This window comes from Panthera onca, chromosome B1 (assembly GCF_046562875.1).
Source record: "Panthera onca isolate mPanOnc1 chromosome B1, mPanOnc1 haplotype 2, whole genome shotgun sequence".
NCBI classification, from domain to species: Eukaryota; Metazoa; Chordata; class Mammalia; order Carnivora; family Felidae; genus Panthera; species Panthera onca.
In genome coordinates this window covers 33,241,275-33,268,578 of record NC_138342.1, presented here as the reverse complement: position 1 = coordinate 33,268,578, position 27,304 = coordinate 33,241,275, and the positions used below count along the sequence as shown (strand labels likewise).

The 27,304-nt window shown below is 36.5% G+C and overlaps 1 protein-coding gene across 2 annotated transcripts in view; it reads left to right on the top strand.

Annotated features, from left to right (window-relative positions):
• PDS5A (PDS5 cohesin associated factor A) overlaps window positions 1-27,304 on the top strand; it is a 137,664-nt gene that overhangs the window by 98,176 nt on the left and 12,184 nt on the right. For both annotated transcript variants that reach the window (XM_060655208.3, XM_060655207.3), the window contains exons 23-31: window positions 216-352; window positions 3,450-3,573; window positions 3,888-4,092; window positions 4,549-4,663; window positions 18,848-18,980; window positions 19,598-19,717; window positions 23,730-23,792; window positions 24,533-24,678; window positions 25,978-26,086. In XM_060655208.3, the coding sequence (XP_060511191.1) occupies window positions 216-352; window positions 3,450-3,573; window positions 3,888-4,092; window positions 4,549-4,663; window positions 18,848-18,980; window positions 19,598-19,717; window positions 23,730-23,792; window positions 24,533-24,678; window positions 25,978-26,086 (1,152 nt within the window). The remainder of the gene's footprint in view (window positions 1-215; window positions 353-3,449; window positions 3,574-3,887; window positions 4,093-4,548; window positions 4,664-18,847; window positions 18,981-19,597; window positions 19,718-23,729; window positions 23,793-24,532; window positions 24,679-25,977; window positions 26,087-27,304) is intronic.

Here is a 27,304-nt window from a genome sequence, read left to right as displayed (position 1 = left end):
TAGGTTAAAACATTTACAGCTCTGGGAAAAGTGCCTATTACAGATTCAACAAGATAAATATTCTTATTGCTATGGTTATTATCCTACAGACTTGTTTCATAAAACATATTTACCAGCAATTAAGCAACCTCATTAATCTAATTAACATAAATTAATCTTCCCTTTAATTGAAATTTTAAGTTCCATTCTTTTTTTAGCATGTTAATATTTTATAGGTACAGGCAATTAAACTTCTGGTAAGGTGGCTGTTGGGTATGAAAAACAACCAGTCTAAATCTGCCAATTCAACTCTTCGATTATTATCAGCGATGTTGGTTAGTGAGGGTGACCTGACAGAGCAAAAGAGAATCAGGTGAGATTTTTCTTCCTTTCCAATTTTTACCTTACATAGGAATTATTTGCCTAATTAATATTGAATGTTGTAATTGTACCATATGCTTTGGGATCAGAGCTGATGTACTCCAGGTTTGCATCTCAAGCATAATGGAATGTTTCTTTTCACTTTTAAAGACCAGACTTTTTCCAGGAAACTTTTAGTCATAATCACTATGTATTACAGTTGCCTTCAACATTTGGTTCACTTAAGCAAATACCTGTTGAAATACTGCTCTTTGCAAAACACATGAAAAGCATTGCAGAGAAAACATAAGATTCAGTTTCTACCTTTCACCCTATATTATAGTGATGGAACAAGTGGAGTGACAGTACTGTGAAATGAATGCAAGTTTCAGTGGAGGTTCAAAGGAGGAAAAGTCACAGCCCTCCTGGTGGTTTGCAGAAGATTATACAAGGTTCTGCAAATGCAAAAAAAAAAAAAAAAAAAGCAAAAGCCACATACACATTGTTTCCATTTCTACACATTTTCACTTTGTGAAATCACTATTGCTTCTTTCTATTTGTTGTTTTGTTTTGTTTTGTTTTGGGAAAGCACCAGAGGGGAAGAGGGGCTGAAGGAAAGAGAGAGAACCTCATGCAGGCTCCATGCCCAGCACAGAGCCGGCTGCAGTGCTCCATCTCACAATCATGAGATCATGACCTGAGCCTCCTGAGCCACTCGTGTGCCCCATATTCCTTTTAAGATGAAAATAAAAGCCAGATTTTTCATGATCCGTGTTTGTTTCAATTCTTGATTTACTACAGTCCAGGAGTACCAGCAGATAAAACTACAGAGTTCTACTTGTGATGTTTTCCTACTTTAAAATGTTTTATTACAAGACAGATTTAAGTATTCATGTATGCATTGAGTATTGAGCACTGTCATCCTAGGTACTGCTATGCTTGTTTTAAAGGTATAAAATCTCTCCTTCTAAGGAATATGCATTCTAGTGGAGGAGATAGGAAATGAGCAATTTCAGTAGAGATGCTGAATGGTTTGATAAACTGAAGAAAACCATGAGAAATTATCTTTCTCATAGAATAAGCCAAGGGTAGCTTTGTAGGAACAGATTAGAAGATTAGAGCTAAGTTAGCAATGATGAGAACTTTTAAATTGGGGGAAACTATGTACAGTGTATGGCAAAGGCTTAATAATGAGCTCTTTATAAATTAGTTATAAATAGGATACCCACTAGAGATGAAGACTACAAATTATCAGTTTACCTTTTTAAAAATGTTTAACATTGTATGGAGCCTGCTTGGGATTCTGGTCCCTCCCTTCCCCCTACCTCAAAAATAAATAAAACATTTTTTTTTAATCATTTATATTCACTAGGAAAAGGACACTTCTCTCTTCTATTTCCCCACTCTTTCCTTTTACCCACATTCAAATAACATGAGCAAAACTTTTCTAAAAAATAAAAATAAATGTTTAACATCACTAAATATAATAAATGCAGTTTAAACATGGTGATACCTCTTGCCTGTCAAATCAACAAAAAAATTTTTAAAGTCATCACTGCTTCACAGGATCAGGGAAATGGCTTCCCTCCTTACTCCTGTGAATATAAATTAGCACAGTCTTGGCAGGACAGTTTGGCACATTGGGTATAGTTCCCTATAAATGTTACCCTTTGACTATTTTTATACTCATGAAATATAAGAGAATCATACAAAAATGTGTATATGAACATATTTTCAGCATTTTTTTTATCATCACAGAAAATAGGGGAATGGTTAACTACGGAACACATGTCATGAAATATTAGGCAGATCTAAATTAGGTGTTACATATCCTATGCTAATTATACACTAATGTAACCATGCTATGTAAATTTAGCTTGGGCTCTAGAATCAGAAACTTATACAACTCTATACTCCACTTACTAGCTGTGTGAACTTGTATAAATCACTTTTCTAAACCTCACTTTCCTCATAGAGTGAAAATTAAATAAAGCCTGTGAAGTGTTCACTCACTGCCTAACAGAGTTAAGTACCCAGATGGTAGTTGTTTGTTTATTTTTTAATCCCTGAATCATTTGAGTCAGAAGCCATTTGAAGTTCTCTCAAAAATACCAATGTTCAGGACACCTGGGTGGCCCAGTCGGTTGAGTGTCCAACTCTTGGCTTTGGCTCAGGTCATGATCCCAGGGTCATGGAATCGAGCCCCACGTCAGTCTGTGCTGAGTGTGGATCCTGCTTAAGATTCTTGCTCTCCCTTCCTCTGCCCCTCTCCCCAGCTCATGTTCTCTCTCTTAAAAAAAATAAATAAATAGAATAATAATAATAATAATACCAGTGTTCACTTTGACAATCCTCCTGTCCAAGAGTGCGACGTTTTCTTGTACGATAATAATGGACTCAGCCAGCTTTCCTCATTTCCTAAAGTCTTTAAATATCATAACCATGCTATGTTTCACATAGAAGTTGAGAGAAGACTGTCCTTTCATCTCATCCATTGTCACATTTTACCATTTAGGAAATAAAAAACTACTGGGCGGGATGGTAGTGCTCAACCTCCTGGGGTTTTTTTGCTACAAAACGAAGTCTGCCCCAGAGACTAGTACCCCAAATAGACACTGGCTCTCAGCTCATATCCTTTCCCTTGTCTGCTACCTCCTTTTCCGTGGTATAAATCACCTCCTAATGGCTACATATGCATTTAAAAACTGTGGGAAATAGATTTGATATGATAGGTGGTTTAATCAGTTGTCTACAATGAATGTGTATTCCTCTTAAAATGAGGAATACTGTTCCTGATGTAAATGGTTCTTCCCAGCATTACACTTAGTGTAGTTGTGAATCATAAGCAGGGTTGTTTGTCTATGTATGGTAGAGGATCTAGGCTAGAACATAACTAAAAATGAAGGCAGATAAATTTATTAGTCACAATGATTTGAGCCTTTTTCCCTGTGTTGAGTTCAAGAACTAAAAGTAGCTTTCCCATATTTATATATTATGTCATTTTAAGCATAAGTTATGCTAAAGATCATAACACTCAAAAAGGGACCAAAGCATTGTTATGAATGATAATGGTTATAGGAAATGTTTATTTCTTTTTTGTTTGTTTATAGTAAATCTGATATGTCTCGCTTGCGATTAGCTGCTGGTAGTGCCATAATGAAGCTTGCTCAGGAACCTTGTTACCATGAAATTATAACCCCAGAACAGTTTCAGCTCTGTGCACTTGTTATTAATGTAAGTAATCATCTTATTTTTGTCAGTTACTTTCCCTTCAAAGTTAAGTACATTTACCTTTATGGATACAGATCCATTTACTGTGTGCACAAACAGAATTTGTATTACAACTATTCTAACTAAGTATCTTATACATATTGTTATTTATTTCCCCCAGTATAACTATGATCTTTTTTTAATGAAGGCATTCAGAATAAACTGCTGTTTGGTAAATGTTTGCCAATTTTTTTTCTTAATGAAATGAGTTTATTTTGTCATAGTTTTAAAGGTACTAGTATTTTTATTTAAGTATTTTTGGTTTTCTGCTGCTGTAGGATGAGTGCTACCAAGTAAGGCAGATATTTGCTCAGAAGTTGCATAAGGCACTTGTGAAGTTACTACTCCCATTGGAGTACATGGCGATCTTTGCCTTGTGTGCCAAAGATCCTGTGAAGGAGAGAAGAGCACATGCACGACAGTGTTTACTAAAAAATATCAGTATACGCAGGGAGTACATTAAACAGAATCCCATGGCTACTGGTAAGTAATTTTGAAAGCTCTCAGTATGCAAACATATCTTGTCAATGTACCAATTTGGGGGGTGCAGGGGGTTTATTTCCCATATTTCTATTGTAGTTAATAATAACACTAAGATTTTTAAAGGATGCTGTCACTATAGTTGTGATGTACTTAACATTTTTCTTACGGGATCAGCAGTGTGGCTTGATTTAAACACATTGCTCAGATGTCAGAGAGTAAAGAATTACTTTCCTAGCTTTACCAAGGACTCACTATATAATCTCAAATTATCCTTTTGGCTTTAATAGCTTTCCACATTGAAATAAAAGTGTTTCAGTATCCTCTAGATACCATGTTGCCTCTAATTTTAAAATAAATGAGGAAAAAGATGGAAACTGAAGTGGATAAAAAGCAAACTAGAGAGGGATTTTATAAAAGCTCTTATTACTGTTGTTGATAATAATGTTTTCACTTTAGAGAAATTATTATCACTGTTGCCTGAATATGTAGTTCCATACATGATTCACCTGCTAGCCCATGATCCAGATTTTACAAGATCACAAGATGTTGACCAGCTTCGTGATATTAAAGAGTAAGTCATGTAGAATTTCAAGAATTCTAGAAGTTATTTTTACTTTTTAATAAGATACCGAATATTTTTCCTGTTACTGTTCCCATTAGAATAAAAACTTCTCTGTGGTTTTATTTCTTATAAATTATTGTTTCATCTTAGAAAAATTTTCCATCTAACAAGCTCTTTTTGGTTCTTCTGATTGTTTCCTATTTGCTGTCAGCTGTGTCTTTAAAATAGGCTGGTTTGGGGGCACCTGGGTGGCTCAGTCAGCTAAGTCCCCAACTTCAGCTCAGGTCATGATCTGACAGTTCGTGAGTTCGAGCCCTGCATCAGGTTCTGTGCTAACAGCTCAAAGCCTGGAGCCTACTTTGGAATCTGTGTCTCCCTCTCTGCCCCACCCTCCTGCAGACGTGCTCTCTCTCAAAAATAAATAAACATTTAAAAAATTGACAAAAAAATAAATAAAAAGTATTATGATTTTGGAGTGCCTGGGTGACTCAGTCAGTTAAGCGTCCGACTTCAGCTCAGGTCGTGATCTCACAGTTTGTGAGTTTGAGCCCCATGTTGGGCTCTGTCCTGACAGCTGGGAGCCTAGAGCCTGCTTCGGATTCTGTGTCTCCATCTGTCTCTGCTCCTCCCCCGCTCACACTCTGTCTCTCTCTCTCAAAGATAAACATTAAAAAAAAATTTTTTTTTTTTTTTTTTTAAATAAAAGTGTGGCTTTTTTGAGAGGCGCCTGGGTGGCTCAGCCAGGTGAGCATCTGACTCTTGATTTTTGCGTAGGTTATGATCTCACAGTTGTGAGGTCAAGCCCCACATTGGGTTCCATGCTGACAGTGAGGAGCCTGCTTGGGATTCTCTGTTTCCCTGTCTCTCTGCCCCTCCCCTGCTCTCTGTCTCTCTCTTTCTCAAAATAAATAAACATTAAAAAATATAATAATAAAAGTATTACGATTTTTGTATGTATGACATTAAAAAATATAATAAAAGTATTATGATTTTTGTATGTATGTCATTAAACCTTATTCCTAATCTTATTTAAGGTTGTAATCAACATTTATCTATGCCTCCTATAGCTTTTGTCACTGAAATTGTCAGTATCTTAACGGGAAGAGATGTTATCTTGTCCAACATTACTGTTAAGCATTGGACTATGAGCTCCTTACATTTTGAAGCCTTGTCATTTCATTATTGTTGCTTCTAACACATCATTCCAGTAATACGGTCTTTCTGTAACTAAAAACTTCTCTGGCCTTCAATTACCTTATTCATAAAATGAAGGAGATAAAATAGATTAACTCCTAAAATGTCTTCTAATTCTAATTTTTGCTTATTTTTTAATTGTTTACATTTGTATTTACAATTTTTTTCTTTAAAAACTTTGAGTTTGGGGTTTCCCAGAAAGCATTTCCATAAAATAAAAACCTGATGTATGTGTTTGCCTAGAACGTGAGGTCTATGTCAGAGAACATTTTAGCTGTATTTCAGTTGCAAAGCAGTCATGTGAAAGAAGGACTAGACTTAAGAGAAGAAGCTATAATATGGGAAGGAGAGTACTGATGTACAAGAAGTAATTGGAGTTAGAATTGAAATCACTGGCACTTTTTGTTGTTCTGTCTAGTATGCAACATTTTTAATATCATTAAGCAATTATTTTAAGTTTCCATGTAAATTGAAGTGTTAAATAATATGTTTTTCAAACTGGTTATTTAACTTTGTGGAAATTATTAATTTGTTGTGTCGCTATTTGCTTTGGCTGTTCAGGATCTTTTATGGTTTCATAAAAATTTTAGAATTATTTCTTCTAGTTCTGTGAAAAATGCCATTGGAATATTGATAAGGATTGTATTGAATCTGTAGGTTGCTGTGAATAGCTTGGACATTTTAACAATATTCTTACAGTCCATGAACACAAAATATCTTTCTATTTATTTGTGCATTTTCAGTATCTTTCATGTCTTCTAGTTTTCAGTATGGGTCAGAAGCATGACTGTGGTCAAGAAAAGATAGCTGTAGGGGCATCTGGATGGCTCAGTCAGTTAAGCATCCAACTGCGGCTCAGGTCATGATCTCACAGTTCGTGAGTTTGAGCCCCGCATCGGGCTCTGTGCTGACAGCTTAGAGCCTGGAGCCTGCTTCAAATTCTGTGTCTTCCTCTCTCTCTGCCCCTCCCCCACTCGTGTTCAGTCTCTCTCTCTCTCTCTCTCTCTCTCTCTCTCTCTCTCTCTCTCCCCTTCAAAAATAAATAAAAACATTAAAAAAAATTTTTTTAAAAGAAAGAAAAGATAGCTTTATAACATGAGAAATTGAGGGGGGTCATATAATCTATCAAAATTACTTTTTTATTCCCTTTATAATACTTTTTTATTCTCTTCTTTACCAAAATGATATATAGCCATACTTTAAAATACATAGGATTAAATTCAGTCTATCAATAACCATTATACTGTTTTGGGAATCAGTCAGTCTTGAGTAACAAGAGTGTTTATCTCTTTATGGACTCTTAAGAATTAATTGAATCAGAAAGATTTATTTTAGTTACAAAAGACAATTTAAGTTTTTCATTTGCCATATTTTAGTTACAATATATTTAACATTAACATTAGAAGTTTCAGTTCCTTGGCATTACTATTATTTTTTTTTTAACGTTTGTTCATTTTTGAGAGAGAGAGAGAGAGAGCACAAGTGGGGGAGTGGCATAGAAAGGGAGACACAGGATCAGAAGCAGGCTCCAGGCTCTGAGTTGTCAGCACAGAGCCTGACCCAGGGCTCGAACTCACAAACCACAAAGTCATGACCTGAGCTGAAGTCTGATCCTTAACTGACTAAGCCACCTAGGCAACCTGGTATTACTATTATTTTACTTTGAAAATGATCCCTAACCACCTCCTTATCCCTAAGAAAAAGAGTGAGAAAATGTCCTGATGTTTTACATTGTGTGGGATTAGTTGGGAGAATTTTATGTATTCTAACTGGAATTGTGTTAATTCATCCTTATATTTTTGAGACTCTTCAGTTGCTGTATTAAAGAAATGCAGTATTATAGGGGCGCCTGGGTGGCTCAGTCGGTTAAGCATCCGACTTCGGCTCAGGTCATGATCTCGCAGTCTGTGAGTTCGAGCCCCGCATCAGGTTCTGTGCTGACAGCTCAGAGACTGGAGCCTGCTTCACATTCTCTGTCTCCCTCTCTCTCTGCCCCTCCTCTGCTCATGCGCTCTCTTTCTCTCTCTCTCTCTCTCTCTCTCTCTCTCTCTCTCTCTCTCTCTATCAAAAATAAATAAACATTAAAAAAATTTAAGAAATGCAGTATTACATAATGATTTGAGCTTGGATTGTGTCACCAAATAGATTTGTGCGCAAATTCTACCGTTTTACCAGTTGTGTGAACTTACTTCATGTCACTTAATTTCTCTATGCTTTAATGTTCATATTTATAAAATTATAATAAGTTGTTGTGAGGATTGATTGAAGGAGATAGTATGTGTAAAATAATCAAACAGTGGTTGGCATATTAAAAAAAAAAATCTTTCACCTTATTGGCTAACTATACTCCTGGTTGTTACTCTTTTTGATGCAATTATAAATGGGAATGTTTTCTTAATTTCTCTTTCTAATAATTATTAGTGTAAAAAATGCAACAGATTTTTGTGTATTGATTTTGTATTCTGCAGCTTTAGTTTGTTCTAACAGTTTTTTGATGGAGTCTTTAGGGTTTTTTATGTATAATATCATCTTATCTGCAGCTAATGACAGTTTTACTTCTTTTCCAGTTGGATGCCTTTTATTTCTTTTCCTTGCCTAGATGTTCTGGCTAGGACTTCCGAATACTTTGTAAATAAAAGTGGTAAAGACATCTTTGTCTTGTTCCTGATCTTAGAAGAAAAGCTTTCAGCTTTTCACCATTGAGTATGAAGTTGTATGTGGTCTTTATTATGTTGAAGTATGTTCCTTCTATAATCACTTTGTTGAGAGTTTTTATCATAAATATACGTTGAATTTTGTTAAGAACTTTTTCTGCATCAATTAGAGATGATCATGATTTGTATTCTTCATTTTGTTAATGTGATATACCACATTGATTCACTTGTGGATGTTGAACCATCCTTGCATCCCTGGAATAAATCCCACTCAGTCATGGTGTATGATCCTTTTAATGTATTGTTGAATTCAGTTTGCTAATATTTTATTGAGGATTTTTGCATCTATGCTCATCAGGAATGTTAGCCTGTAGCTTCCTTTCTTGTGGCATCCTTGTCTGGTTTTGGTATCAGGATAATTGCTGGCCTTGTAAACTGATTTTGGAAGAGATTCCTCCTCTTTTTTGGACAAATTTGAAAAGGATTGATATTAATTCTTCTTTGAATGTGTGGTACAATTCACCAGTGAAGCTCTGTGGTCTTAGACTTTTGCTTGTTGGAAGGTTTTCAGTTACTAATTCAATTTCCTTTCTAGTAATTGGTCTTTCACGTTTTGTTTCTTCATGATTTAGTCTTGGTAAGTTGTATATTGCTAAGAATTTATCCATTTCTTCTAGGTTGTCTAGTTTGTTAGCATATAATTTTTCATAGCATTCTCTTATGATCCTTTGTATCACTGTGGTATCAGTCATAAATCTCCTTTCATTTCTGAGTCCTCTTTTTTGTTTTTTCTTGGTCGGTCTAGCTAAAGGTTTGTCAATTTTGTTTACTTTTTTTTTTTTTTTTTAAATGTTTTAGTTATTTTTGAGAGAGAGAGAGCGTGGGAGGGGCAGAAAAAGGGAGACACAAAATCTGAAGCAGGCTCCAGGCTCCAAACGGTCATCAGTACAGAGCCCAACGCAGAGCTCAAACCCACAAACTGTGAGATCATGACCGGAACCAAAGTCAGATGCTCAGTTGACTGAGCCACCCAGGTGCCCTAATTTTGTTTATCTTTTCACAGAACCAGCTCTAGTCTCATCATTTTTTTTTCTTGTCATTTTCTCTATTTCATTTATTTCTGCTCTAATTTTTGTTATTTTCTTTACTTCTAACTTTGGGCTTCATTTGTTCTTTTTTCCCCTGGTTCTTTGAGGTGTAAAATTAGTTTGTGACTTTTATGTTTCTTGAGGTAGGCGTTTAGTGCTATGAACTTCCCTGTTAGAACTGCTTTTGCTGCATCCCAGAAATTTTGGTATGTTTCCATTTTGTTGGTCTCAAGGTATATCTTTTATTTTTCTTTTGATTTCTTCTTTGACTCATTGGTTATTCAATAGCATGTTGTTGAATCTGTACATATTTGTGAATTTTTCAGTTTTCTTAGTGTAATTTTGTGGTTCCATATCATTGTAATCAGAAAAGATGCTTGATACCATTTCAGTCTTAAACTCATTAAGACTTATTTGTGTCAGGGTGCATAGATAGCATTAAGACTTATTTGTGTCAGGGTGCATAGACAGCTCACTGCTGTCAGCACAGAGCCCAATTCAGATCCTCTGTCTCCCTGTCTCTCCGTTCCACCCCACTCACACTCTCTCTCCCTCTCTCTGAAAAATAAACATTTAAAAAAAAAAAAAAAAAGACTTGCTTTGTGGCCTAACATATGATCTAACTTGGAAAATGTTCCATGTGCACTTAAGAAAAATGTGTATTTGTTGCTTTTATATGGAATGTTCTGTAAATATATCTGTTAAGACCATCTGGTCTAACATGTCATTTAAGACTGATGTCGTCTTATTGGTTTTTCTGCCTGGATGATCTATTCATTGATATAATTGGGGTATTAGAGTCCCTATATATTATGAATTGTAATAATTATATAAATACTATTGTATTTCTGTTTCTCTTTTAGGTCTGCTATTATTTGCTTTATATATTTAGGTCTTTCTGTGTTGGGTACATAAATATTTACAAAGGCCCCTTTCTCATTATGTAACACCCTTTTTTGTGTCTTATTACAGTCTTTGTTTTAAAGTGTATTTTGTCTGGGGGGCTCATTGGGTTAAATGTCGAACTCTTGATCTCAGCTCAGGTCTTGATCTCAGAGTCATGAGTTGAAGCCCCATGTTAGGCTCCATGCTGGATGTGAAGCCTACTGAAAAAAATAAAGTGTATTTTGTCTGATAACAATTGTAGCTACTAAAGCTTTATTTTGGTTTCTATTTACATGTAATATCTTTTTCCATCTCTTCACTTTCACTGGATGTGTTTCTTGTAGGCAGCATATAGATGAGTCTTGTTTTTTTATCCGTTCAGCCATTCTGTGTTTTTTGATTGGAGAATTTAATCCATTTACATTCAAGGTAATTATTGATAAGTATATGCTTATTGCCATTTTGTTAACTGTTTTATGACTGTTTTTGTAGTTTCTTTCTGTTCCTTTCTTTCATTTACTTTCTTTGTGGTTTGATGACTTTCTTTAGTGGTATGCTTATATTCCTTCCCCTTTATCTTTTGTGTATTTACTATAGGTTTTTATTTTGTAGTTACCATGATGCTTACATATAAAAACTTAACAACAGTCTGTTTTAAGTTGATAACAACTTACTTGATTCCATTCTAAATCTCAACATTTTAACTCCTCCTTACATTTTATGTTTTGATGTCACATTTTGCATCTTTTTATCTTATATATCTTTTAACTAATTATTGAATCATTTATTTTTACTACTTTCATCTTTTAACCTTCATACTAGCTTTATAAGTAATTAGTCTACTACCTGACCTCTATTATTTATTTACCTTTCCAGTGATATTATTTCACATGTGTTCTTATTACTAATTAGGGTTCTTTTCTACTTATGGAAATCCCTTTAACATTTCTTTCACTACCGGTTTAGTGGTGATGAACTCCTTTTAGCTTTTACTTTTCTGGAAAACTGTTTCTCTCTCCTTCCATTCCAAAAGATAATCTTGGCAGGTAGAGTATTCTTGGTTGGAAGTTGTTTTCTTTCAGCTCTCTGAATATGTCACGCCACTCCCTCCTTGCCTGGAAAGTTTGTGTTGAAAAATTTGTTGATAGTCTTATAGGGGGGTTCCCTTATATGTAACATTTTTTTTTCTTTTGTTGCTTATAATATTCTCTTCTTTAACTTTTGACACTTTATTGTTTTGTTTTTTTAAGTTTATTTATTTTGAGAGAGAGTGCATATGCTCAGGAGAGGCAGAGAGAGAGAGAATGTCAGATAGGCTCTGCACTGTCAGCCCAATGTGGTGTTACAACTCACAAACCGTGAGATCATAACCTGAGCCTAAACCAAGAGTCAGATGCTGAACCAACTGAGTCACCCAGGAGACTCTGTTTTATTGTTTTGGTTTTTTAAGAGAAAGAAAGCATGAGTGCACGTGAGTGGGGGAGGAGAAGAAGGAGGGAGAGAGAGAGAATCTCAGGCTCCACGCCTGGTGCAGAACCCAGTGCAGGGCTTGATCTCAAGACCATGAGATCATGACCTGAGCCGAAATCAAGAGTCAGACATTTAACCAATTAAACCACCCAGGTGCCCCAAAACTTTTTAATTTAAAAAAAAAATTTTTTTTAGAGACACGTGAGCCAGGGAGAGGAAAGGGGCGAGGGGGGGAGGGAGGGAGGGAGGGAGGAAGGAAGGAGAGACAGAAAGAGAGAGAGAGAGAGAGAGAATATGAGAATATGAATATCCTAAGCAGGCTCCACACTCAGTGCAGAGCCTAGTGTGGAGCTCCATTCCATGACCTGGGGATCATGACCTGAGCCGAAATCAAGAGCCAGATGCTTACTCAACTGAGCCACCCAGACGCCCCTTGACATTTTGATTGTAATGTGTCTTGGTGTAGGCCTCTGGGTTCAAATATTTTAGAACTCTAGGCATCCTGGATCTGGTGTCTGTTTCCTTCCCTACATTCAGGAAGTTTTCAGTCATATTTCTTCAGAAAAGGTTTCTGCCTTTCTTTCCTTTTCTTCTGGAAGGTCTGCAAGGCAAATATTAGTCCATTTGATATCCTTTAATTTCCTTAAGCTGTTTTCACTTTTTTTTTCCATTTATTTTTCTTTTTGCTCTTCTGATGAGGTGCATTCCTCCTCCTTATCTTTAGATTGATCCATATTTTCTGTTTCATATCTAGTCCGCTGTTGAACCCCTGTATTGTATTTTTCAATTCCTTTATTGTATTCTTCAGCTCTGATTTCTATTTAGTACTTTGTTATAATTTCATCCCTGTTAAAGTTCTTACTGTTCATCCATGCTGCTCCCCAGTTTGGTGAGCATTTTATGACCATTACTTTGAACTCCATCAGTTTACTTCTCTTCCTTTGGATAAGGCTTTTTTTATGAGGTTTTATCTTACTCTTTCATTTGGAACATATTCCTGAATTTCTTCATTTTGCTTGACCCTCTGTATTGGTTTCTGTATAGTATATGAAACAACATCTCTTCCAATTTTGAAGGAATGACCTTATGGAGGAGTTGAACCTTTTCATTCAGCTCTACCCCATTTCTTGATCATCTCTCAAAACTTTGTGCTTGTCCAAGCAACCTGTTATATTTTTAATAGCTCCCAGTAGTTAAGGATGTGCCAAGATCTGTCAGTGTCCCATAATGGAGACACTGTACCTAGATTCAGACTGACTGGAAGCCAGACCTTCAGGCAGCTGCTTTTATTTAAAAGTATGCAGATACAGAGCCACCTGGGTGGCTCAGTCAGTTAAGCATCTGACTCTTGATCTCACCTCAGATCTTGATCTCAGGGTCATGAATTCAGGCCCTGTATTGGGCTCTGCACTGAGTGTGAAGCCTGCCTACATACATACATACATACATACATACATACATACATACATAATTAAATAAAGTTAAATAAAATTGAATGAATGCATGCAGATATATCCAGTCCTGAGGAGCAACAAGCATAAACCTCACCACCAGAGCCAAGCAATCCTGAGGTATGTCCCCTAGGTGGCAAAAAGTCGGGTTCTAAACGAGTGTATGAGCACCTTTCTGGGAGATACCGACAAGCTGGAGAAGGACTAAAGAGCACCAGGGTGGCATTGATAGCCTGAGTTCCTTTGGAAGCACCATAGGCCACTAAATGTAGGCCAGACCTGAGTCCTGCCCCTAGTCCAAAGCTCCAGTACAGGCAGAGTGGCCTCTTCACAGAAAAACTGAGAGTATACCTCAGTCTGCTGCCTATGCAGTGTCCTGAGGGTGGTAGCCTGCCAAAGGCAGTCCCTCCGATTACCACAGTCCGTTGGGACCCAAGAATGCAAGCTGTTCCAGCCAACAGAGCCGGGTGATTAAGGGTTGTCCCCCAAACATCAGGCACCAGACTCCAAGCTCTCTTCCAGGAAACACTGGTGGAGGGTGAGTCTGAAGATAGCGCCTGCCCTCTGAGGTCTCTGGAAAGGATTTCAGTCAGCCTCTAGATGATTGCTTTGTTTAGAAGCCTGACCCTTAGGCCACAGTTATGATGATTAGCTGATAGGCTTACTTCTCAGAAAGACCCAGCTCCTGGGTCAGTGGCCTCTTGCTGTGCCCTGTGGGGTGGTAGCTGGTAGCACATTGGCTACCGTCCTTTGGGACTCATGAATAGAAGCCCCACTGGCCACCAGAGTTAGTTGATGTAGAGCTGTCCCTTGGCAGCAGTCACAAAAATTGGGGCGCCAGCAAAGGTTATGAACTTCTTTCTGGGTGATTATTACATTCCCCTGTGACCAGAAACACAAGCCCCCCTGTTCTTCCAGAGCCAGGTGTTCTAGAAATGTTCCCGTGGGCAGCACCCACAAAAGGCACAAAACAAATGTAAAGGTTCCCTTCTGGGAGCTACTGGTCCTCTAGAGCACAGCAAAGGGAGAATGCAAAGATGGCAGTCACCAGTCTCTGTCCCTGGAGAGTGTTCCAGCAGCCTCCTAGGTATGTAAGTTACATTAGATGCCTGCCCCTCAAGTTGAGGTTATAAGCAGGTTAGCTTTCTTTACTCTGAGGTGCCTGTGAGTTGGGCCCTGGAGTGGGTCCATTCCAGCATATGAACCCTTTAAGAGGCATTTCTCAGATTGCTGCAGACTTGTGGGTCCCAGTATCTGTAGAATATTTTGGGGACTCCTCTCTCAAGTTCATGTCTTAGAAGTTGGGTGCCCAGTGTGGGGTTTTAACATTTCACTCTTCAGAGAGAAGCTCCGTTCCCTCACAATTATGGGTCACAGCAACAGGGGTGGGGTTTATGGCGAGATTGTATTCCAGTCTCTCCTCCCCACTTTGGTATGTTTTTATTTCTTTGTTTGCCTAATGTGTAGTCATCACTCAGTCAGCCTTTTAAGTTTTTAAAGAGGAAATTGGTTCCATATGTAGCTGTAGATACAATATATTCCTGAAAGGAGGTGAGTTCAGGGTCTTACTATGTCACCATCTTGAACCAGACCAAGTTCTCTGTTTCTTATTCGGTCTTTTCTGTCCAATATTGAAAATAAGACATTGAAATCTCTGTTTATGGGGCGCCTGGGTGGCTCAGTCGGTTAAGCGTCCGACTTCGGCTCAGGTCACGATCTCGCGGTCCGTGAGTTCGAGCCCCGCTTCGGGCTCTGGGCTGATGGCTCAGAGCCTGGAGCCTGCTTCCGATTCTGTGTCTCCCGCTCTCTCTGCCCCTCCCCCGTTCATGCTCTGTCTTTCTCTGTCTCAAAAATAAATAAACTTAAAAAAAAAATTTTTTTTTAAATCTGTTTATTACTGCAGAATTAATCTGTTTCTCTCTTCAATTCTGTCAGATTTAGCTTCATAAAATTTGGAGGCTCTGTTAGGTTTGTATGTGTTTTATGATAATCTTATCTTCTGCTGGATTGAACCTTTTATCATTGTAGTTGGCTGTCTTATAATCTTTTTTTATTTATTTATAATCTTTTTTTAATTTTTTTTTTAATGTTTATTTATTTTTGAGAGAGAGCGCGCTCAAGCAAGGGAGGGGCAGAAAGAGAAGGGGACAGATGATCCAAAGCGGGCTCTGCACTGACAGCAGTGAGCTCGATGCAGGGCTCAAACTCATGAACTGTGAGATCATGACCTGAGCCACCTAGGTGCCCCTTATAATTTTTTTTTTTTTTACTTTAAATCTATTTTGATCATAAAATAGCTACTAGCCCTCATTTTGTTACTATTTGCATGAAAGAAAAAATTTTTTTTATCCTTTTACTTTCAGATACTCCAACTTTCAGTTGAGTCCAACTTTGATTTTGGCTCAGGTCATGATCTCATGGTTCATGGGGTCAAGCCCTGCATTGCACTCTCTGCTGAACAGCATATAGCCTGCTTGAGATTCTCTCCCTCTCTGCCCCTCTCCTGCTCACACACATGCCTTCTCTCTCTCTCCAAAAAAAAAAGAAAAAAATTTAAAGAATGTTTAAAGTGAATCTCTCATAGATAGATGTAGGTAGATTTTTTTTTCCCATTCTGCTTATCTCTGCCTTTTAATTGGGAGTTTTAATCTGTTTTCATTTGACATAATGACCAATAAAGAAAGAGTTATTTCTGCCATATAGCTGTTTTTCTCTGTGTTATATATGTTGTTACTTAACTTCCTTTACTACTGCTTCTCTTTTTTGTATTTAGTTGTTTTTTGTAGTGAACCTTTCTTACTCCCTTTTTTGTGTGAATTTTTAGTTATTTTCTTAGAGATTCCAAATAATATATGTAACAACCTAGTTTGAATAACAGCAACTTAGTTTCAATAGGATACAAACCCTGTGCTCCTATAATCTCTATCCCTCTCCCTTTAATAATTGTTATTCATAGCAATTCTGTCTTTTTACATTATTTCCATTTACATAGATGTAATTGTTACTCTGTGCATTTAATGCCTATAAAGTCTTTTTTTTTTCTTGTTTGTTTCATTTCCTTTTCTCTCTTTTTTTTTAATTTTTATTTTTTTTATTTTTTAAAATTTACATCCAAATTAGTTAGCATGTAGTGCAACAATGATTTCAGGAGTAGATTCTGTAGTGCCCCTTACCCATTTAGCTCATCCCCCCTCACAAACCCTCCAGTAACCCTCAGTTTGTTCTCCATATTTATGAGTCTCTTCTGTTTTGTCCCCTTCTCTGTTTTTATATTATTTTTGTTTCCCTTCCCTTATGTTCATCTGTTTTGTCTCTTAAAGTCCTCATATGAGTGAAGTCATATGATTTTTGTCTTTCTCTAATTTCACTTAGCATAATACCCTCCAGTTCCATCCACATAGTTGCAAATGGCAAGATTTCATTCTTTTTTGATTGCCGAGTAATACTCCATTGTGTATATATACCTCATCTTCTTTATCCATTCATCCATTGATGGACATTTGGGCTCTTTCCACACTTTGGCTATTGTTGATAGTACTGCTGTAAACATGGGGGTGCATGTGTCCCTTCAAACCAGCACACCTGTATCCCTTGGGTAAATGCCTAGTAGTACAATTGCTGGGTCGTAGAGTAGTTCTATTTTTAGTTTTTTGAGGAACCTCCATACTGTTTTCCCGAGTGGCTGCACCAGCTTACATTCCCACCAACAATGCAAAAGAGATCTTTCTCCACATCCTCGCCAACATCTATTGTTGCCTGAGTTGTTAATGTTAGCCATTCTGACAGGTGTAAGGTGGTATCTCATTGTGGTTTTGATTTATATTTCCCTGATGATGAGTGATGTTTAGCATTTTTTCATGTGCCAGTTGGCCATCTAGATGTCTTCTTTGGAAGTATCTATTCATGTCTTTTGCCCATTTCTTCACTGGATTATTTGTTTTTTGGGTGTTGAGTTTGAGAAGTTCTTTATAGATATTGGATGCTAACACTTTATCTGATATGTTGTTTGCAATATCTTCTCCCATTCTGTAGGTTGCTTTTTAGTTTTGCTGATTGTTTCCTTCACTGTGCAGAAGCTTTTTTATTTTGATGAGGTCCCAGTAGTTCATTTTTGCTTTTGTTTCCCTTGCCTCCGGAGATGTGTTGAGTAAGAATTTGCTGCGGCCAAGATCAAAGAGGTTTTTGCCTGCTTTCTCCTCGAGGATTTTGATGGCTTCCTGTCATACATTGATACCTTTAAAGTCTTATGTAAAGGGGTGCCTGGGAGGCTCATCGGTTAAGCATCTGACTTCAGCTCAGGTCATGATCTCACTCACGGTTTGTGGGTTTGAGCCCCATGTCAGGCTCTGTGCTGACAGCTCAGAGCCTGGAGCCTGCTTAGGATTCTGTGTCTCCCTCTCTCTCAGCTCCTCCCCTGCTCACACTCTCTCTGTCTCTTCCTCTTTCTCTCTCTCTCTCTCTCTCTGTCTCAAAATTAAACATTAAAAAAATTTTTAATAAATAAAATCCTATAAAAAAAGAGTTACAAATTGAAAGTTCAGTAATGCTGGCTTTTATATTTACTTATGTGGTTGTGTTTACTAGTGTTCTTTATTTCTTCTTACAGCTTTAAGTTACTGTCTGGTGTCCTTTTATTTTAGCCTTAAAGGACTCAGTTTAATAGTTCTTTTAAAACAGGACTACTAAAAGTGAACTCATTAACCTAGTGCTAAATTTTCCCCTTGTAAGTAGTCTCTTAAAACATTTATATAGAATATAGGCAAAGAAGTATGCATATATTATCATCATATGTTTTCTCCCCTGTTGATGCAGTAAAGCAATAAGTCCATTGCCTGCTTGAGAATCATCCTAGGAACTTACTGTAAACAGAACTTACCCTAGATGTCGATTTAGGTTCCCAGTGATTCTAATGTTCATCCTGATTTGAGATTCACTTTTACTGAGAAATTTGGGTGTTCCCTTCAGATATTTTGTGTATTAAATGAATATACAGTAACAAGTGGAAAACAGCAAAAATAGTTTGAGATGTGACTACTTAGCTGAATGCCTGGTTAGTGTGCATATCAGCCTCATAGCACATGCAATTCACAGCCATGTCACAGCAGAATTACATGCAAATCCTAGACCTACATAGTTTGTAAACAGTCAAAATGGGAAGACTTTGCTGTCCCCTGCTTTCCTCATCATTGCTGGGCAATGACACATGTGAAGTCCTCTAAACGCTTATCAAATACCTGTAGAATGAATCTTTACATGCCTCAGGAAACTGTCAAACTTTCTCATATTAAGCTATGTTTTCATTTTTAATGTTTTGTTTTATGGTTTAGTTTATTTATATTTTATGTTTATTTTGTTATTTTCAGACAACAGACCTTCCCAATAAGATATTTAGTCCATTAAACAAAACACCTACGTTTAGTCTCTTTTAATAGGCAAATGTTTATCATTTAGGTGCCTATGGTTCATGCTTGAAGTTTTAATGACAAAGAATGAAAACAATAGCCATGCCTTTATGAAGAAGATGGCAGAGAACATCAAGTTAACAAAAGATGCCCAGTCTCCAGATGAATCCAAGACAAATGAAGTAAGATATGTGTTAGGCTAGTGGGTATTTAGATCACTATAGGAAAAAATATGATGGTCCTTGTCCCATTTTTTTCCTTATTACATAATATATGTTAGATTACAGAATGTTTATAAAAATATATATTTATGGTCAGTTTTATTGTATTTTGTTACAGTTGAGTTCTATTATTTGAGGAATGTTTATTACCCTGAAGAAGGACATTAAAACTTCTACAGAGTAGGGGGATAAAAATTAATAAAACTTACTACTCTGCTATCTTATGAACCTTTTAGTAAGTTATACACAAGTAGATATTCCTTTTCCTTTGGTTTGGTTTGATTTATTTGGGTTTTTTTGTTTTAAGTCCAAGTTAGTTAACATATAGTATAATAATGGTTTTAGGAGGTTTGTTTTTAATGCATACTTGGACTTCATGTTAATTAAGGTAAAGGTTTTTTTGTTTGTTTACCAGGAGGCTACATAAGAAGTGCCAGACACAAATGTAAAATGTTGAAGGAATAAATAATACCCACAGATCCCTCTTTTACTTCATTTTGTACATTGGCTAGAATTGGTGCTTGTGGTTATTTTGTACTACTGAAAGTTACATATGATGTTTCTTTTTTCCTCCCTAGAAACTTTATACAGTATGTGATGTGGCTCTGTGTGTTATAAATAGTAAAAGTGCTTTGTGCAATGCAGACTCACCAAAGGATCCAGTCCTCCCAATGAAATTTTTTACACAACCTGAAAAGGTAATTTTTTTCTCCTCATTGTTCTACCACACTAAACTGATTTTTTTTTTTTTTTTTTTAATGTTTGTGTATCTTTGAGAGAGAGAGGAGGGAGACACAGAATCTGAAGCAGGCTCCAGGCTCTGAGCTGTCAGCACAGAATCCAACATGGGGCTCAAACCCAAAAACTGTGGGATCATGACCTGAGCCAAAGTCAGATGCTTAACTAACTGAGGCACCCAGGCACCCCCACACTAAACTGATTTAAATTTCAGTTACCATCAACTCTAGTGGCATATACTGGATTGTCTTGAGTATAGAGTATAAAAAATACCTCTTTGTACTTGTATCTAGGAATGGGGGATTGTCTTCCAAAGCCAATGAACAAGTATCATTCTCACCTTACAGAGTAGGAGAATGCAAATCAAGCTTAGTGGTAGTATTCTTATGTGAGCTATTCCTTTTGGATATTTCTAGTATGTAAGAGGAATTTTCAGATCTTAAATTATTTTAATCTCACTTTATTAAAACTATTTTGTCAGATAAGGAATAAACCAAATGTTTGAGACATTATAAATCTATATACATCTGTATAGGAAATAAAATGTTAGCATTAATGGAATTGGCCTTGGCAAATGATAAACCTGTATTCTAATCAACTGCTTCTAACTTGAGGGACTTTAGACAAGTTAACTCTTCTAAGCCTCAATTTCTGTCTAAAATGCAGGTGATAATACATATGATTATTAATATTACATCTAGGTTTTTAAGAGTTTGTCACATAGTAAACATTCAATAAATAGTAGTAATAACTAATACACAGTATATTTATTCTGCTATCAACAAATTAAGTTTTCCATGTAAGTAAATTTTCCAGCTAACTAAAGCTCTTTCTTTTTCTGAATCGGAATTTAAAAACCTTTTTTTTTAACTCTTCTATTTATTTCCTTCTTTGAGGAAGTATTTTGAAGTTTTAACTTTCCTGTGCTTTGTTTAAAAAACAGAATCTTTTTTTTTTTTTTAAATTAAGTAGTCTCCATGCTCATTGTGGGGCTTGAACTCAGAACCCTGAGATTAAGAGTTGCATGCTCTACCGACTGAGCCAGCCAGGTGCGCCCAGAAGCCTAAGTATTTTTAATTGGAAAAAATACGACATTTAAAAATTTTTTGTGCATTTTCAAACCTGAAGATATGCTTCAGAATATTCAGGGTAATACCGTTCCTAAGAGTATTTTACAGAAGAACATACCAGGAAATGGAGCTTCCTACTTTGAATGCCATACTTTGCCAAAAATTTTAAACAGATTTTCTTTAATGATTTAGTATTCAGCATTTACTGTGCCTGGTTTTTGTTAGGAATAATAAAGATTGCAAAGTTATTGCCCTCTAAGTGAATTTACTGGTCTTTATAAAGAGTCATATATAAGGGGTGCCTGGGTGGCTCAGTTGGTTAAGCTCAGATCATGATCTCACAGTTTGTGAGTTCGAACCCCGCATCAAGCTCTCTGCTGTCAGTGCAGGGCCAGCTTCAGATCTTCTGTCCCCCTCTATCTCTGCCTCTCTCTCTCTAAAATAAACATTTAAAGATATAATGAAATAGAATTTCAAAAAATAATCGTATGTGAGCTCTTGAATTTAAATTTACTTTATTGTTGACCTAAGGCTATCGTGATAAGAATAGTACCCAGATATAATCTTCATTCAATAACTATCCCATGAACAAGGATTAAATTGTTGTGTGGCACCTGGCTGGCTCATTCAGTAGAGCCTTCAACTCTGGCTCTCAGGGGACTCTGGATCTCAGGGTTATGGGTTTAAGCCCCATGTTGGGCATGAAGCCTACTTTATAAAAAAAAAGAGAAAGAGAGATGGGGCACCTGGGTGGCTCAGCTGGTTAATTAAGCATCCAAGTCTTGGTTTTGGATCAGGTCATGATTTCGTGATTCATGAGATCAAGCCAACTTTTTTTTTAAATAAAAAACATAAAGGGACTCCTGGGTGGCTCAGTCAGTTGAATATCTGATTTGGCTCAGGTCATGATCTCACGGTTGGTGGGGCGGGGTCTGCTTGGGATTCTCTCTCTCTGCTTCTCCCCCTCCCATCCCCACCCCACCCCCATCTCTCTCTCTCTCTCAAAATAAATAAACTTAAAATAAAAAATAAAAAGAATTAAATTGCTGTTTGTCACTATACCTAACTTTAGTTGTTTTTGTTTTGATATCTGAAACTTAGTGTTTTTAGCCTTCTTAAAAAGAACTAGTATTTTCTGGTTTCAGTGAACAGCTTTTCTCATTTCTTTTTTTTTTTTTTTAATTTTTTTTAATGTTTATTCATTTTTTGATAGAGTGTGAGCAGGGGAAGGGCAGAGAGAGAGGGAGACACAGAATCAGAAGCAGGCTCCAGGCTGTCAGCACAGAGCTGGATGTGGGGCTCGAACTCACAGACTGCGAGATCATGACCTGAGCTGAAGCCGGACGCTCAACCAACTGAGCCACCCAGGCGCCCCTCTCATTTCCTTTTCTAATATGTTGCTTTTAATCTGGAATAAATTCAAACACTAGAAGACTAGGCATATTAAGATAATAAGCCTAGTGAGGCTATCGTATATCTTCGTGAATAAAGTGAATGAACTTTGGTGCCTAGGCTTTGTAACGATTCTTGTAGCTGCATAAAAGCCTTTGTGGGGGGAAAAAAAATGAAGGGAGGAAAGAAAAAAAGATAATAACTTTGCCTGGAACACATGCCGAAATTGTGACTTCTTTATAGGCACATTTAAGCCATCTGTTCTTTCCTGTGACACTAGTATGAAGGTAAACTTAGAAAAGAAAAAATAATTTTTAAGTGATATTACTTAACAAATTAATAGACTTCAAGGCACCTGAGTGTCTCAGTCAGTTGAGTGGCAGACTCTTGATTTCAGCTCAAGTCATGATCTCATGGTTTGTGAGATCTAGCCGCACATTGGGTTCTGTGAAGTACACAGAGCCTGCTTCTGATTCTCTCTTCCTCTCTCTCTGCCCCTCTCCAGTTCATGTTCACTCTCTCTCAAAATAAATAAATAAACTTGAAAAAAAAAATTTTTTAATAATGAACTTCTTGGTCATAGTAAATCATTTTACTTATGTGACATCATTGTGGTTTATTTGTGCGCTGTTCCCAGGATATTTAACAGAAGCATCAAAGGATTCTTAAGTTCTGTGTAGATAAAACTTTCAGGAGTCCATCAGTGTCCACATTAGGTGGACAATTCACTGAATGATATTTTGACAGTATATATACCTATGTGATTTGGACAGTCTTATGGTTCTAAGAAACACAATAGTAGTTTTTTTTTTTTTTTTAATGTTTTATTTATTTTTGAGACAGAGCGAGACAGATCATGAATGGGGGAGGGTCAGAGAGAGAGGGAGACACAGAATCCGAAGCAGGCTCCAGGCTCTGAGCTGTCAGCACAGAGCCCGACGCGGGGCTCGAACTCACGGACCGTGAGATCATGACCTAAGCCGAAGTCAGATGCTTAACCGACTGAGCCACCCAGGCGCCCCAAGAAACACAATAGTTTTAATTCAAGTGGCAGATTTTTTTTTTCAACGAGGATAACTTTCTTGAGATCCAGGGTGGAGTGATTTTAGTGAATATTAAGTGCCTAAAATATGCTCTGTACCATTTTGGATGTTTTGGGATCCCAAAAGAAGTCGATTTTATAATAGAGTAGAGAAAGTAGTTCAGTTAATAAACTGGAGCCTTGTTTGCCCTGGACTGTATGAAAAAAAAAAAAATAGTGTGTTTTATTTAAAATATGTTTTATGTAATTGAATTCTGATATTTGCTAGTTCTTAATGTGCCATTGAGTTAAAGCTAGACTTAATGATGTAGTTCATTTAATATGCTTTATTTGAACAACTGATATATATATGCTAGCCCAAATGTAATTGTTATTGTAAGGCACAATGCCTGAGAAGTCTTATTTGGACAGTAAAAATAGACATATTCACTTTGATTTTTTTTTTTTTTTTTTTTTTTTTTTTGATAGGACTTCTGTAATGACAAGAGTTATATTTCAGAAGAGACCAGAGTGCTTCTGTTAACAGGAAAGGTATTATGTAGTAGATAATTTGGAAATCTTTATTGCATGGGTATATTATTTCTGCTATTCTTAGAAATAACCTTTAAATGTCCCATGGATTTTTATGTTCCTGATTCTTAGGGATCATATTGTGAATTATAGCATCTAAGGCATTTGTACTCTCAGGCTTTCTTCTGCCATAAATGACCCTTTTGAATTACGGCATGTGTTCTCATCAGTACTAGTAGGCTTCAAGTTACTTAGAATCCACAAAGCAGATTTTCTTGAAAAGTGTCATAATAAATTTAGATATGTAAGATTGAAAGAAATAATTTTAAAGTATTAATGAGTTAGACAATTAATATTCTATAAAAGCATGACACCTAACATAAAAGAGCAAGAGAAATTTAACTTTTGAGAAAAACAGTGCCTAAACTACTATATACATTTAATTGTTTATTCATAAGATATTTTATTATGTCTTATTTATTATGTACTTCGCATTGTTTCAGGGGCACTTTTCATTTTGATTGAGCAATAAGGAATAATTAATTGCCTAGTTATTTTTAAGTAGAAGTAATGCTTGTGACTTGTATTCAGACAAACCCAATTTTGCAAAATTATCATTTCTAATAAATTTAGGATTTAACTTTCCAAAGTAACAACAATTCCGTGGCTTAGGCTAAACAGTTTCTTTTACATGTGTCTAAATTTATATGAATGCCTTATATAGTAAGGTATAAAATAACATGCATATGTGTAACTTTTAGCCAAAACCTGCTGGAGTACTAGGTGCAGTAAACAAGCCTTTATCAGCAACAGGAAGAAAACCATATGTTAGAAGCACCGGAGCTGAGACTGGAAGCAACATTAATGTAAATTCAGAGCTGAACCCTTCAACCGGAAACCGATCAAGGCAAGTTTTTTTCTCCAGTTGTTTGTGTTACTATCACTCACTAACTGGTTCATCTTTTAAAAGATTTTTTTTTTTTTAACGTTTATATATTTTTTGAGAGACAGAGCACGAGTGGGGGTGGGGCAGAGGGAGAGGAAGACACAGAATCCGAAGCAGGCTCCAGGCTTTGATACTTGGTTGATCTTTTAATTTTTACCTAAAGCACTGTATCACAAAAATGGACTTTAAGAAACATTTTGGTATAAAATAATGGCACTGAGTTTCAGTATAATTAATGATGGAAATTCAGTGTATTATTACCTTGTGAAACCATATAACATTCTAAGTGTAAAAAAGTTAAATGGAACAAATGTAAGAATTTCTAATATATTATTACTAATGTATATGGAAATGTTTATATAAGAAAACACAGGAAAACTATGAATATATAACCATTAAATAAATTGGATTTTTATGCTTTTTAATTTTTAATTCAAATTAATATAGCATGGGTTAAGATAACATTGTTATGACATTTCTAAGGACTAAGAATATTCCATGCTTATTTTAACATGTCACATTTTTACCATGTTAGCTACTACATAAGAATTTCCACCAGGCGTTACTCTTAAAAACACTAGAAATTGAAGCTTTTAAAGATTTGATTCTTACTCCTGAAATTTTAAGTATAAACTCAGTTGGTATTGTTTTAAACACATTTTTAGCAGTAGAACCCCAAATTATAAAGTAAATTAACATGGAACATCTGTGGTTTACAGAAATGGTGGGTCTCCAGACACGTCCCCTCTGGCCTGTTCTTCCAGCCTCCTTCCCTTGCAGAACATTAAGAACACAGACCAGAGGGGCACCTGACTGACCCTTGATTTCGGGTTTGTAAGTTTCAGCCCCACAGTGGGTGTAGAGATTACTTAAAAATAAAACCTTAAAAAGAAAAAAAAAAAAAAAAAAAAAGACTGGAAACAACTATACTATACACTCATCTATCACTGTATTTTTGTTTTGTTTTAGGGTTTCCCACACACGAGAGAAAGTCTTAGAATAGTTTTGTTATTTTATTTCTTGATAACTAATCTTTCTTTCGGGTGGTTTTAGGCAGCCATTTGTGTCTTTCATTAGTAAGGTTAAATGGCACCAATAACACCATATAATAGACCAATAGTCTGTAACCACAGAAGATTTGAATTTTGCTAATGTTGCTTCACTTGACTGAGCTTCTGTTTCCTTATTGCTGTAGTGGGAGGGTAAACCTTCTGTCCAAGTGGTGAAATAAAGAAGCTTTGGTTTATTTTTCTTCAACAGGGAACAGAGTTCAGAGGCAGTAGAAACTGGAGTTAGTGAAAATGAAGAGAACCCTGTGAGAATTATTTCTGTCACTCCTGTAAAGAATATTGATCCGGTAAAGAATAAGGTAAATTTTAAAATTTAACAAGTGGATTTCTCCCAGAGATTCTTATTACAGTTTCATGGTAGAGGTTAAGAAACCTACACTGGACAAGTTAATATATACTCCATATTCTACATTTTATATACCACCTCTTGGCTATATTTATTGTGCTTCACTCTCCAGAAAATGAGTCTTCCTATGTCCGCTCATTTCAAGAGTTTATGTGGTCACCCATAACAGTATCCTTCTCCCACACTTCTGCTCTCAAAACTTGAAAGACTAGGAATTGAGAGTTTTTGAGATCTTACTTTCAAGAGTTTGTTGGCTCCTGTGGTGAGTGTGTACATTATTAACAGCTGCATTCTTCATTGTTGACCTTATAATTAGGGCACCTAATTTTCTTAACAGTTGTAGCAGGAGAGAAACATTGGTAGGAAAATCAGACCTGGCTCTGCCAGTCACTAGCTGTGTGTTTACTTAGGCAGATTGCTTGACTTCTCTGGGATTCCATTTAAACTGTAGAATGAAATTGATAACTTACCTCAGTAGGAATGGCATGGAAATACTATTGTTTCTTTTCCCACAGAATCATATTCTTGACACATTTACTTTTTATTGCCCACCATACACACATCACACACACACACACACAGTATTCTTCAAATGTTTTAGGAATCCCTCTCAGGTACATAAAATACAGGGCTGTACAGTTATTCCACAATAACTGAACTATCCAACTCAAGCTGAATAGATGAGGATGCATTTTTAGATCAGTCACTATTCAACCTCTTCTATTTATTATCAGAACTTCAGTATTTCAGTAGATTCAGATAACAGGGAGCCTCTCACTGTCAGAACTCTTGGAATTCAGAAGCCAACAGACTTAAGTACTGTGGGGTTCTTGTTAGAATTAAACAGTCTTGAGACTTAACATGCAAAAGTGCATATTGCCACAGACATCCATTTAAACATACTTACCATGTGCATTAAGAGGTGGTATAGGAATAAATATTTATTTTTAAGTTTATTTATTTTTGAGAGAAGGAGAGAGGGCACAAGTGGGGAAGGGGCAGAGAGAGAGAGGGAGACAGAATCTGAAGCAGGCTCTGAGATGCCAGCGCAGAACCCGACACAGAGCTCAAACTCACGAACTGTGAAATCATGACCTGAGCTGAAGTTGAATACTTAAGCAATGAATCACCCAGGCGCCCCAACGTCCAATTCTGTGTAAGATACAAATTG